Below are 14,647 nucleotides of genomic sequence, written 5' to 3' on the forward strand. Positions count from 1 at the left end.
GCCAGCAGATATAATACAACCTAGCTACTTCAAAGTTTTTGAACACATAAGATATTGTTAATTTCTTAAGGTCATTGTCTCTTGGTGGATAGTTTAATATTGTGATTCTAGACTTCTATTACTATGTTGATTATAACATATTTTATGGTTGAAAAGTCCACTCTACGGTTTGTGTGGGAACAGGAGGTCTAAATTTATAATGAATCTTTTCTATCCAATAATACATTTGCCATTTGCCTTTATAGTACTATGTACATCCTGACAATGCTAGGAAATGACTGGAATAAAGCACAGTATTATTACAAATTCTAATCCCCAGTCAATGGCACATTGTTTAGAAACTTTATAGCCATTTGTTGAACCTTTTTTTTTTTTAAACACAGAAAGACATTCTTGCCAGTTGGTGAAGATTTCTCAGTTATAACTTTATTCCTCCTCAAGGAATACTTTTTATTAAAAGAATAGTATAAATTCATTCTGTGAAAATCAAAACTATAGAATGAAAGAAGAAAAGCTATCAAATCCATTCCAAGCATTGAAATACAAAATGTTCGAATATTTCCCTTTGAGGTTTGGGGAGCATCATGCATTGTAAGATTGTATTGTACACACAACTTAAAGTGATCACCTCAATGTCTTACTCACAGATAATGTCCCTCATAGGCAGCTCGGTGTATTGGAAGATGTCCTGCTCTGTTAGGCACGTTGCCGCTTCCTCCATATTCCAGCAAGAGGGAAATGCAGTCAGGGTTTCCACTTCCTGCTGCCTCGAATAACACAGATGCCCCATCATCCGCCAAAGCAAACACATCACCACCTGGTGGTGTAAAGCACGTGGCTTAGATGGCTGAGCAGTGTTAAGTTAGTCTGTTAAAGTCATCTGTTAGCTTCCTTTCTGGTTAAAGCTTAACAATTTTGGTTTTTGTTTGTTTTTTTTAATAGTTTCAATAACAGCTAGGCAACATGTTTCATTTTATTAAACTTTCAGGGATAGGGAGTCACAAAAACATGATTGAAAACAAGTAGGTTGCCATGTTGGATGCACACTTCCAGAAATATGATCATGAGACTTACTTTGATGGTAGCAGGTAGCACTCTTTCAATCCAACAAATGTTTATGAATAGCTATGAGGTGCAAACACTGTATGTGACCCTAAGCTCAATTAGCCTGACTAAAGGAGCTTAAAGAGCAAATGAAGACATAACTAGAGGACAGACAGCATATGACACTGCAGTGACAGCTTTAGTAGGGTCATACTGGAAGGGAAGAAAGCCATCTTTGACTACGGATCTGCTGCTTACTCCATGAACTGGGATAGGGGTTTTAAGTGCCTCTATTTCTTCATCTGTAAACTAGTGTAGCATATTTCTAGAGGTTATGTGATAATTCATTAAGTTACTTTGGGAAGCATAAAAGTGCTAATTTTCACCCATACAAGATCCTTTGGCGATCCTGTAGTTCACTTATAGATGAACTGGGGCCTGGGTGCTTAACTAGACAAGGGTCTCATAAAGAGCAGGTGAAGCTAGGAGCTAGTAGTTGAACTTCTCCATCCCTGGTTGTACAGCTGAAGCATTTTGAGGTCTCAGGGGTAGAGAATGACACCACCTGTTGGAGAGACTTGGGAAAGACTTTATGAGAATGTCTCAGGAGACTGACTTTGAATTTTGTGGACTATTATTCCAACCGAGAGCAAGGATCAGATCTAAATTGAGGCAGAGAGAATACCCACATTCTATTTTCTTGGAGTGGGACACACAGGATTGGAATAGTGAAGTGTAAGCCTGAAAAAACCAATTCTAAATAATGCAGTTGAAGTGGTGTCTTGAGTAGAAGACATCACTGAGGGTGTACTTGAGGGAGAGGAATTAAATTGTAGTATATAGCATGGGTTCTCTGACAGGCAGAATGGAAACCTGAAGAATAGTTAGCAAATGCTCACATGGTCCAGGGAAGAGGGGAAGGACCTGACCAAGATGACAAGACAGATGGCAACATGAAGACCAGAGAAACATTGGTATTTTGGTTTGGGAAAAGAAGTGATAGAAGATTTAGAGGTAGATCAAACCTCTCGGTCCCAGTGGAGGACTGTGACATCAACAAGTGGAAAAAGAGGAGGAATTCAGCAAAGATGACAGCTAAACCCTTCCCACCAAATCTATATGGAAATCAGGCTGTCGGGAAAAGGCATTTAGGACTGGTCACACAGATCTCTACCAGTCACAGTTCACAGGGCTTTGGTGGTGGCTTAGGGGTTTGATGGGGGGCTAGGACTTAACGTCTCATTCATTTAAATTCAAGAGAAAGAGGAGGCCATGAGCAATGAAGAGGAGAGTCCAAGAGCAGGACAGAGTAACACACTTCACATACCTTTGTGGATCAGATGTTCCAACACATCATAGTGGCCATACTCAGCAGCAACTCCTAAAGGTGTGACTCCGAATCCATCTCTCAGGTGGACATTGCCTCCGTGGCTCAGCAGTAGGGCTATAATATCTTTTCGGCCTTGCTTAGCTGCTTCATGCATTGCTGACCATCGCTTGACGCAGGGTTGGTCAAGGCTGGTGTTGTATTTTATCAGTGAAGATACCATGTCATAGGAGCCTTTTTTTATAGCTTGAAATAATGTTTTTAAAAAAACAGGAATATTAACATGAAGTTGCTGTATCAACATGAGTACTTTATACAGAGTTAAGCTAATATCAAAATAAGTATAAGCTATTCCATTTCTTCTATAAAAGGATATTGTATTTCTGATGTGCTTTCTATTTCTCATGCCCAAATTTCTACTTGTGAAGGTTAAGTCTTCAAGACTTAGAGTGAGGTAAGAATTTCATGGCCTTGCTTAGCTGCTTCATGCATTGCTGACCATTGCTTGATACAAGGTTGGTCAAGGCTGGTGTTGTATTTTATCAGTGAAGATACCATGTCATAGGAGCCTTTTTTATAGCTTGGCTGATGGGGAGATCTAAGGTTATTTTATTTTTGCCATCTGAACATACTTCATGAATAGATACAAAGATAGGGAATTAAGTTTAAAAATATCAAAAATGGAGTTACATGTAACAAGGAACATTCCCCCTCTTATCTCTCCTTCCCAAGTTAATGAACCATGAGTAGCAAATTTCTAAGTAGCCCCAAAGCAAAACTGTTAAGCTGACATGGATGATCCATTTTCTTATAAAACTTAAAAGTCCCATTGATGTCTCCATATTGCTAGAAGCAAGTTCAGGGAATTAAGTCAGATGCAATGACTTTTTTATTCCCTTAATTTAAGTATGCACCTTCATTGTAGCATTTAGGTTAACTATCCTCTTACACTTACCTAACTCTCTTACACATTTTAAGCAAGAGATTAATCAGTATCTTTATATCCAGAATGCCCAGCAAAGCATCTGGGTTTAATATGACTTCTCTTTTTCCTGGGTAACCATCATGCGTGAGGATGTGAAACTCATTATTATAGTCTCCAGCCAAGATATAAGTCCACAGATCTCAAGTACCAACCCCAAATTCTTATTCCATCCCTGTGTCCTCCAGAAAATGCAATGCTATCTTGGGTTATAATATACATATGCACCTACACACACACACACACACACACACACACACACACACACACACACACACACACAGTCAGTCTAACCTCTTTCTCTTCAATCAAGAAATTCTTACTTAGCAATTAATAGAGGACATGAACCTGAGAAGCTGACACATGGTAAGTTGTGATTTGCCATCACAGGTGGCAGCTCAGTGTCTCTCACAGAACGTCCTCTTTCCTTCAGTCTTGTTTGACAGTTCTGATGGGGAACCGATATTCCAGTGTTTGTCATCACCTTTATTCCCTCTTCCTCTGTGAGCATCTTGCACACACAACCATCCCTTTCAGTTTGACCCTCCCTGGAGGGCATTCCTTTAGACTTGACACCTTGTCACTGAACATTAGGTTCCTCCTTGTTATCTGTACTCTATATTTGAGAGTTACACTATGTGGCCGTTTTTCATGATGCTCTTTGCAGGACAGCATAATGAAGTTGGTGGACTGGTGAAATAGGGCTGGGAGCATGGAAACATTGGACAAGGGAAGGCATTCAGGCAGCCAGTTACAGCCAGTGTACAGTGGCTTCCAATAAACACTTGATAAATATTTGTTTCAAATTACAAAAATTCTAGAAAAAATAATTTACCAATCAGAAGAGGCGTCTCTCCTTTGTCATTTTTGGTGTTGGGCCAGACCCCTTTTTCTAGCAACGTCTTGACATTTTCCACCAGACCAGCTTTGACTGCCAGAGTCAAGGGTGTTTCTCCATCATAGGTCTTGAATTCCCAGACTGCCTTATAGGAAGCTGAGATGTAAAACCATTTTGGTGAGAAGTTAAACATATCTGCTTATGTGATTTTATGTAAATCAGAATTACCTGATATTATACACATAATATTGAGCAAAGTAATTAATGATAAATGGAAGGATAAGAGAACATATGATAGAAAGATTACCAAAGGGCAGCGAGGATCAGCAGACACACATAGACTGGCTAATCCAGTTGACAACTAGGAAACCAACACCTAGGCTTCAACAAGTTTTCCCTTAAAGTAGGTTACTAATTCTCATTTCTGAATACATTGTAAATCAATTCTCCAAGTCTTTTAAATATGTAAATTGTATATGAGATTGGTTTTTGTCAAATGAAGAATATAAACGAGAAACATATTTGAATGGATGTCTCATTGTGTTGAAGAAGAAATATCATCAATGCTATCCCTATCTGTTAGTCTGGTCATCTATTTCTCTAATTGGCTAGCTAAGTATCAACTATTTTCATCTCTCAAGGCACAAAACTAGGAAGCAACACTGAAGCTTAAAAGTTAAGATATTCTTATGTGTTCTATAAAATGCTGAGATGTGCAAAACACTTAAAACAATGTGTTAATTTATCACAGCAATGTTTACATTATAAAAAGATAAATGTAATATAAAGACAATTATATTATTTATTGTGAAATATAATGTATACAACAATTTATATCCTTTTGGAAGCTAGATGAGGAATAGTTGAATGTGAAATTTTTTAAATTAACTCTTAGAAATCTTTTATTTTTTATTTCTCTATTAATGTGCATGTGTGTGTATATGAGTGTATGCCACATGTGTGCAGGTGCCTGCTCAGGCCAGAAGAAGGTGTTAGATCCCCTAGATCTGGAGTTACAGGTGGTTGTGAGCTGCCTGATGTGGATGCTGGCAACCAAACTTGTGTCATCTGAAAGAGTAACAAGTGCTCCTAACTGCTGTTCTATTTCAATCAACTAATTTATGACCTTTGAAACACTTCTATCAATCACAGGTGGTAACACCACCTTCCTGCCATCCTATACCACATTCTTGGGTGAATGGATGCAAAGGCTGAATGGCACATGCCACAAGTTGTGTTAGTCTTTGGTTCTGCTTTTTTATTTTTGCTTGTTATATTCGTTTGGAACTCCTACAATGAATACATTTTTTCTCTAGTTTTGTACAAAGGTTGTTATGTTTTCTTACCATCCAGAACAGTCTCAAGTATCTGTTGAATGGGTTGAACAACAGCTTCATGCAAAGGGAACCATCCTTTCTCATCAGCTTCATCCAGAGCATATTTATGTTGCACATACTCCTGGAGCTCAAAAATGTGACCTACATGAAATGTATGGACTCATTACACGGGCCCCAACAAGGTGAACTGTTAGTTCCACCTCATCGTAGATCATATGCCCACTCACCTTTCCTTATGGCCTCTACAAGCTTTCTGTTTTGATCACTTAGTGGTACCAGTCTAGCAGAGGAAAAACAAAACAAAAGAATCAAGCCATATTTGTACTAGTAATGTATTTTAAGGATCTGAACAATAAAAGTGAGTTTTAGTAAATATCTGTAATAATCAAAATTTGCAAAAAAAAATCATATAGCTGATTTTCTCCACTTTAAATTTCCCAGGAGTCAGACAGAGAGTATACTAGTGAAGAGAGCAAAATACAATAGAAGGGTAGAAGGGGTCTCTCTAAATAATAGAAATGGAGTAAATGACTGGAGTCAGAGTCAAGGGCTTGGGTGCAGATCTGACTTCATGGCCCTGGGAAAGTCCATTAGCCTTTCTGGATGTTGGTTTATTCATCTGGGTGGGGTAGGAAGATCGCTAAGACTCTTCCAACTTTCAAAACGATGTGCTCAACAAGTGTTACTTGGTTCTTAGTAATTGCTGAGAGAACACTTGGGAGCTTTTGGCCCACATGCATGTTAGAAGTATGTTAGAAGTATTAATCAATTGATGAGCAGGTAGAACAGTTACTGACTATATTCCCAGTCGGTGGCCCAGCAGATGGCAATTCTCTGACACGTGCTTCTTAAATGAAAACAGAACCTTCAGAACAAAGGTATTAGCTCTGTTAAACAGAAACATCTGCTAACATTGTAGGGTTCTGAATGCCGTGTGGGGAGCTCTGAGGTTCTAAATTCTGTTGGAGGTTTCAGTACTATGAAAAAGTTAAACACCAGAAATTTTATGTAACATGCATATTTTTAAAATGTAAAAGGTCTATACAATCTGAAGAGAAACCAGAGTGTTACGTGTTCACTTTAGTTGGAGAACTAGTTAGTTGGTCAAGTGCTTCTTGCATAGGCATAAGGCCCTGAGTTTGGATCCCCAGCACATGCCTGTAATCCCAGCACTGGGGATGTAGATAAGAGGATGCCTGGGGCTTTCCCAGCAAGGCAGTTTAGCTGAATTCCAGGTTCACTGAGCGATCCTCTTTTAAACAGAAAGGCAAGAGAAAACCACTCAGTATTGACCTCTAGCCTCCCTGGAGTTGTGTGTATCTCTGCCCATATCAGAGTAAGATATCTCTCTCTCTCTCTCTCTCTCTCTCTCTCTCTCTCTCTCTCTCTCTCACACACACACACACACACACACACACACAAAGTGCATTGCACACACAGCTCAAAAGCAATAGTTTCATAGAGTAAGTATACTCACAAGCACTACTAAGTTCCAGACTATAAAATTCTAAGCATAAAAATAGAATGTAAAGGTAAGCTATGGTCTGTTTTTTCATTATGTATCATGTATAACAGGTATTTATTTTTGCAGTTTAAGATTCTGTAGTTACAATTTTGTAACATCGATTTCATGAACCTTTTAATGTGTCTACTCACAAAGGTCAGTTGACAAGGTGGCAGGATGTGCCATATACAGACCTTTTTTATTTTATGCTGTTCTTACAAATTTGTTCTAACTCTACGCATTGTCCTTCTTAACTCCACATTAATTTAGAATATAGGCAATTTTCAAACAAATTCAGCTAGGAATTCACCACTTGGAAAATTTCCATTTTCTACATGTGATGCATATTTGTAGATCATATTATTAAAATATGTGCATAATTGACATTTTAAAGTTGTTAGAATTCATACCAGAAAAAGAGTATGTGTATTGTGGGGGGAAGTAAGCATTTTTATAGAGGAGTGAGCTTCAGACAAAATGAATGACATACAGAAATCTGTTGAGAGCAGTTGGTTAAAATACTACCTTTCCAGATGGAATACATCCTGGCTTGCTTCAATGGATTCCTGAATACAAAGCTGAATGTCATAACTTGCAAGATGGTCTTCATTAGGGTCATCATTAATATCCATATCTGCAAGTGATTTTGAAATAGATGACTTCTTATTCTCAACAAGGGTTTCAGAATAATTGGTATAATTAACGTAACAAATGCAAAATGAAAAGCAGAGTATATTTGATTCTCCTTGGTACAACATACAAATAACTAAGAACTTAATCCATGCATATGGAAACTGCATCTTATTAACTTCAGATGTTCTCTTGAGACCTTTAATTACCTGCCCCTTGAATGTCTGTCTTTGAACTTTGACTTTCCAGCACTGTCTACAGAAGGGCTCCTTGTCTTTTATCAAGCTTCTAATGGATACTAACTTAGGCCCATCATTTGACATACACATTGGAACATTAGAACTCAACTGCAGGAGAAGGGGGTCAGTCAGTAGTGATCCTTTCAGACTCTCTACAGTCCTCAGATGTCAGCTCTGCTGCTCTCAGATCACTTGAGATGAGGGTTGTCTTAATGCCAGTTATTGACTAGGGCCGAGTACCCATTAACTCCCCTGATCATTTCTGTCCACTTATCACATGCCACTGCTTTTGACTGGTCTGTCTCCCCTGAGGATAATATGTAAAAATGAAAAAAAAAAAAACAGAAGGCCCACTGGTTTCTTTTTTAAACATCAAATTAAAAGAGTAAAAACCTGTCTTTAATGTTAAATCAGCTCCTTTGGTTATAGGCAGGAAGGTTAGTAAGTATAGAAGCTGAAAACTGTCCTCCAGTGCTATGACTAAGCAATATGAAATTATCATTAGTTGGCAGTATTTCCAAGCCCAGTGCATTCCTTCTGACATTTGACACAGCACTCTGCCTTTTTAAGGGGAGAAACAGAAACAAATTCTGCAAGCAATTTGCAGACACAGTTGACATATACTGTGTCCTCTCAGTTTTCAAGGTCAGATAATCTCGAAAGACGGCTTTAAATGTGCTGACAGTCAAGGTCCCCAACCTCTGGACAGGCTGCACAGAAACTCTGCAACATTGTGAGGATTCTTTTCTTCATTATTCTGTACAGAGCCTTGCCTGGTGGCATCCTCTCTGTGGACCCAGCACTCAGGAGGCTGAGAGAGGAGGATCCGAAAGTTTCAGGCCAGCATAAGCTGCAGTAATGAGACCTTGTCTCAAAATGTCAAATAAAAACAACAACAACAAAAACATTGTTCTGTATAAGTAGCCTTACAACTGTTTTAGAACGGAGGGATAAACAGTGATGCCGAGAGACTGAATGTGAGACTGAGCATACTACCTAACACTGACATAATTGTCTCCTCGTAGGTCCATGTGCATATCTGGACTCTTCTTTGCCAAATAGATACAAATGGTACTATTTCTTTATTTATAAATTAGTCCATTGTCCCGTGTCCATAGACTGTAACTACACAAGATCAGAGAATTAGGGTGCCTCAATGTATATCGAAGCACCTCTGCATGGTCTGGGCTAATAAATGAACGAGGAGTCACTGAGCTCTTCCTTCTTCTTACAACTGACCATTTCTCTCAGGAATGCAGTTTTTCTTCCAAATGAACCAACCAACTGCTGACTCCGAATCTGGCTTCATTTTCCTCTGGTTTGTGTTTTTACATCTGTTTCTTTCTTCACAAGGCTGTCCCAGCTGCTTTTCACCCTGGTCCCCACTGCCTCAAGCCTGGCACAGAAGGCTTCCTCCTCCAGCAGCCCTTGCTGGAATCCTCTGCTTCCTCTCCCGCCCTCTTTCTGTGAATATTTCTTCTTATGTAACACTTCCCAACCATTTGAATTTACATGTATTCCATATCTGCTTTGCAAATTCTTCACATATTTCTGTGTTCTCACTGGACTATTGCTTTCCTGGGCAGGGGTGGGGGAGGACAAACTCATTTCTTTCTCGAAGTGCTGGGGACCCAGGATGTCTCACACACACTACGCAAGCACTGAACCACACCCTAGGCCATGCTTTCTCTTTTATAGAGTTTTCTTCGATATTCCCACCCCTGATTTATCTACTTTCCTAAGTGGCAGATGACTTCTCAGTGGGGACAGGAAAAGTCTTTGACTCATTTCAAACAAGTGTGCACTGAGTTCTTCAGATAACACCATCAGATGACGCAGTTAATCCTTGAGCACTGCTGCCTTTCTTGCTGATGTAACTGGTCAGAGACCGGGTTTGCATGGTTACGACATTAATATGGGATGGATACCTCTCACCTGTTCAAATACCCAGTTTAAGTCTAAGCCTGACTGAAATGTGGGCAACTAGTACATGAAACACTGTATGCTCCTTAGAGGCTGGAGTTAGTCTGTGAAATGGCTTCCCAACATTTTTCAACAGTCTTTTAACTATCATCTTGAAGGCTGTTATCAGCCAGACCCAGCACTCTGGAGGCACAGGCAGGAGGATCTTTGTGAGTTTGAGGCCAGCCTGGTCTATAGAGCAAGTTCTAGGACAGCCAGGGGTACCCAGAGAAACCCTGTCTTGAAAAACCAAAATGGAAAAAGAGAGGGTGGGGGATGTTATGGTATTCTTAGCTATTTTATAGCTAAAATAATAATAACCTGGTGAGATTATGGGAAAACCATGACAGAATGGCTCCGACCTACACGCTGTCTCCAGGAGTACTGGCAGTTTAGGTGAGGGTTAGTTCTATATAGGTGCAGTCAGGTACCAGAGCAGTCATGAAGGGGTGCACTGAGACAGCCTTGAGGTATTAAGACATAATGAGAAAGGCAGGTAGAGAGTGACTGATCAGTATTGAAAATTTAAAATGATGAGGATGACAGATCAATTGGAAATTCTTAAAGAAAGAGCTGCCCAAGGGTATGAAGAAAGGCCAGATAACATTTTGGCATCAAGTGTCTCACTTCTCAGTCTAGTCTGGAGAAATTACTTGACCCTCTTAAGGACAACGTGCCATAGAGCACTTAATAATATTCTGGAGAAGTCCAGCAGTGAGAGCATCTGCTCATCACTAGTAGCTGTCTTAGAAAACGATTGAAGGAACCCCTTCCCCTCGTGTGAGTGTGTGAGTGTGTGAGTGTGAATGTGTGAATGTGTGAGTGTATGAGAGTGTATATGTGTGAGTGTGTATATGAGTATGTGTATGTGAGTGTATGTGTATGTATGTGTGTGTGTGGGTAGGCCAGCAATCAAAGTTGGGTATCTTCCTCTATGGTTCTCACGTAGACCGTCTCACTGAACCTAGAGCTCACATTTTCACACAGACTGGCTGGCCAGTGAGCTCTTAAGATCCAGATGTCTCTTTCCTTCTCAGCACTGAGATTACAGTTGTTCACCACCACGCTTGGTATTTTATAGGGGTGCTGGGGTCTGAATTCAGGTCCCTACACTTGCTCAGCAGGCGCTTAACCTACTGATCAATTTCCCAGCCCCAATATTAAGGAAATTTTACACAAACTGATTTCATTTACAGCACTGGTTAGCCTTACTAAGGGTAGAAATGCATTTAGAGAAAAATTATGGATTCTCTATCTGAAGGGACATGCCAAGTTTGAAAAAGTTAACTTGTGAACACTTTGAAATTCCTTTATGTTTTAGATAGTTAAAAGAAAAACAAAACAGCTCAATTCCAGGTTTCAATGCTAGGTCCCAAATGTTTAGTTAATATTTAAATGATTATTAATTTGTTTTACAGATGGACTGAGTTAAATCCCGAGTTTAGACGTGGAGAAAAGGAAAGTTTGGTGACTATGAAAATTGTAGAACATGCTTGGAAATGATAAGGACGGTGAGATAAATCACAGACTTTGGCTTTGTCTCAAGAACCTTGCATGGGGCTGGAGAGATGATTCAGCGATTAAGAACACTGGCTGCACAGCTGCCTGTAACTCCAGTTCCAGGGGATCCAAACACATAAAATAAAAATAAATAAATTACAAAAAAGAAAAAAAAAAAGAGAACCTTGCAAAGCACTTTGCATGCATGCCTGTTTCCCAGTCCTTATTCTAGTCGTATGTTGTTAGCGATTATGAATCATTGAGAGAATGGAAGCTGAGCCTTATCCGCTTCAACTCTCCCAGCTGATAGCCCTGGGTGGAGGAGAACACGCTCTCCAAGGCCTCAGAAGCTGCAGTCTCTTGTCTTTGACAGAAAACACTTTGATCCTGTTCTTGACAGTCAGCGCTTGGTGACAATAACTTCCAAAAATAAATACTAGCTCCCAAAGGCACATAAATCTTTTCCGTTGGCTCTGTGCGGGGGTGGGGGAGAGGTTGGGGGGTAGGGGTGGGGGGACTTGGGGGTGAGGGGGTTGGGGGTAGGGGTTGGGGGTGGGGGCAGGAAGGATGTTGTGCTGCATAGGGTGGTCTGAGGTTTCCTAAGCTTTTTTCATTTTGTACTTTTTGTTTTGGGGTCTAAACATCACTATCCAAAACAACAACAACAACAAAACTAAAAAAACAAAACCAAAGGATCAGCATTCCAGTTGGCGCCTGACTGAAGTGGTCAGGAGGTTCCGGTGGCATTGCAAGGCACGATGCGATGCGGTAGAGATTACCAGGGCGTGGTGCCTCCCATCCCGTATCTGCACTGATGCCTTGCTGTCAAAGTGGTTGGTAGGTTCGTGACACCCCTCAGAGCACTCCTTGGATTGTGCTCCATCCTGTGTCACGAAATCACTGCTTCTTCCTTTTCCCATAACAAGGATAAACATGATCACATTTTTTTCATGAATTATTTTGTAGACTCATTCCTGATGACGTCCAAGACGGTTGCCCCACCTGCCATGACTCTGTCTTGTGCATAACAAAACAAAACCCCTCCCTATCAGTCAATAACAAGGGTGGTGTGGGAATCAGCTGAGTGGACAGTTGTTTCCACGGTGTAAGAAAAGGCTGTGTCCATAAATATCATACTGCCCTCAGCACCTGTCAGTATCATTCTGTCACATTAGTGAGTCTGTCCTTTAGGGCACATTGTGCTTTCTTCCAGTATCCTTTTTTAAATGCCAGAAGCAGCTGGGCATTGTGGTACAGTCCTCTACTCCTAGGCAGCATATGAGTGGCTGAGAGGCAGGAGGGCCTGAGGTCAGCTGAACTAGCTACATAAGAGAGATCATTTCAAAACAAACACAAACAAATCAAAAAGTGAAATGCCTATGGCACCATGCTGGTCCCCACTGCAGAGCCAGGATTTCTAGAAAGAGTCTCAGGAATGGCATGTGTGGCAAGGTAGCAGAAGGTCACAGTGGGAAGTGAAAACGGACTAAGACAAGGACAGCCCTGAAAGATTAGCGTTTCTTCTCTCTGTATGCAAGCATACCCCATACGCAGACCCTGGGTTGCCAAACGAAGTGCCGGTGTCTGCTGTGTGGAATGCTGAGCCTGGTTCACAGAGGGATTTCTCTTTTACCTTGAAAGTGTTGTGATTCCTGATTGGTGAGCTGGTCTCCCAGCATACCAGAAAGGAACATGGGCATTTATCTTACCAGACAAAAAGTAAGGGTTAAGAAGGAATATTTCCAAGTTCTGGTTTTGTTATGAAAACAGTTATTATATTATATTAAATGATGTTCATTTTTGTTTATCTGCATTATGTCATTTGTATTTATAATTTTTAAAACATAGCCAATTTTTTGGAAATAGAATATTTTTATGACTTTTGATGTTTATTGGTGGTCAAACACACTGTGAAAGGATCAGTATCGGCTCAGGACCCCCAAGACCAAGTTCTCAGCACAAAGGAGATTTATTGCCCCAGAGGGACAGAGGGCAGGGAATAAGAGACAAAGACAGAAGACAGAGAATGAGGGGAAAAAGGACGGGAACAAGAGAGAGGGGACAGAGATATTTGTTCCAGAGGGACAAAGGACTGCCTCTGGATAGAGAGGAGACAGATGTGGTCCATTGGCAAATGGGGTAAAAGGGGAAACCCGTGTTAGGATGAGGTGTTTAATTTTTATTGGGCATGTTAATTATGTAAGCCAAAGGGGGCTTCTGATTGCTGGACTTCAATACTTTGATAGCTGGACTATGGCAGTCAGTCTCAGGAGGAGGAAATGGTCAAATAAGGGACTAGACCTTGGTGACTGGCTTCATGAATATGATCTAATGGTTTTAGCAAGGGAACTGGAGAGAAGGGGAAGGCCTGCCAGAACCATGTTTGCCATTGGGCTGGCTAGAACTCCTTCACTCGGTGTCCCTTAGCACTAAGCAGCAAACCTGATACATGGGTTTAATTGCTGATTTGAGCAACAGAGTTCACTAGCCCTGAAGAGTTTCCCAAGAAAGGTATACCTGTCAGAGTCAGGCTCCACCTCATAGTTATGTGATCCTTGTTTACAACTAATGTAGTATAGCAATTCTTTCTTTATGGCATTTCCTTTTTCTATAAAAGAAAACCTATGAATGGTGGTAAGAACTAGATAGATTCAAATAGTGTCTTTCTTAACGGCACAAGATGTCCTTCTGGCACATTTCTCTCTCTCTCTCTCTCTCTCTCTCTCACACACACACACACACACACACACACACCTTACTCCAGAAAGCAACTATCATTTTCATGTTGCCTCAAAGCTACATAACTTGATATTTTGGAAAAATAAATGAAAAGGCAGATGAGACAATGAATCCTAATGTGGCAGCTGTTACGTGGTGAGAATTGAATAAGAATTGGCTGCATGAATGAATACTTAAACAAACTGATATACATTGCTCTTAAGATGAGATTAGAAGTGGGTTTATCTTGTTTTTCTTTATGTCATACACCCCCCCCCCTTTTTTTTTTGGCAACTTCACTTCTAGTTTTGGGACCGCACCGATTAATATTTTATTTCTGTGTAAATTCTCTATTAATAGGACCTATTAGATCAGCTTTCTTCATCTCCAGTTTCACATTGCAAATGCTGACATTTTCTTCTCCACTATTAATTTCTAAGTCAAATTCTTTTATGACAGAAAGGTAGGAGGAAGTATGCTAGCTTTAGGAAATGACTCAGAATGTAGGAAGGAGCTTTACATTCCTACACACAAGGACTTCCGGAGGAAAACAAGGATACCGGAAA

General features: G+C 40.3%; 1 protein-coding gene across 4 annotated transcripts in view; it reads right to left on the bottom strand.

The window, feature by feature from the left end:
• Positions 1 to 14,647, bottom strand: part of Asb15 (ankyrin repeat and SOCS box containing 15) — a 46,353-nt gene that overhangs the window by 5,886 nt on the left and 25,820 nt on the right. For all 4 annotated transcript variants that reach the window (XM_076566148.1, XM_076566146.1, XM_076566147.1 and 1 more), the window contains exons 2-7: positions 7,558 to 7,666; positions 5,756 to 5,808; positions 5,538 to 5,669; positions 4,189 to 4,347; positions 2,372 to 2,617; positions 646 to 817 (exon numbers count right to left, since the gene is read on the bottom strand). In XM_076566148.1, the coding sequence (XP_076422263.1) occupies positions 646 to 817; positions 2,372 to 2,617; positions 4,189 to 4,347; positions 5,538 to 5,669; positions 5,756 to 5,808; positions 7,558 to 7,664 (869 nt within the window). In that variant the 5' untranslated portion in view covers positions 7,665 to 7,666. The remainder of the gene's footprint in view (positions 1 to 645; positions 818 to 2,371; positions 2,618 to 4,188; positions 4,348 to 5,537; positions 5,670 to 5,755; positions 5,809 to 7,557; positions 7,667 to 14,647) is intronic.

The sequence above is a fragment of the Peromyscus maniculatus genome, chromosome 3 (assembly GCF_049852395.1).
Source record: "Peromyscus maniculatus bairdii isolate BWxNUB_F1_BW_parent chromosome 3, HU_Pman_BW_mat_3.1, whole genome shotgun sequence".
NCBI lineage: Eukaryota > Metazoa > Chordata > Mammalia > Rodentia > Cricetidae > Peromyscus > Peromyscus maniculatus.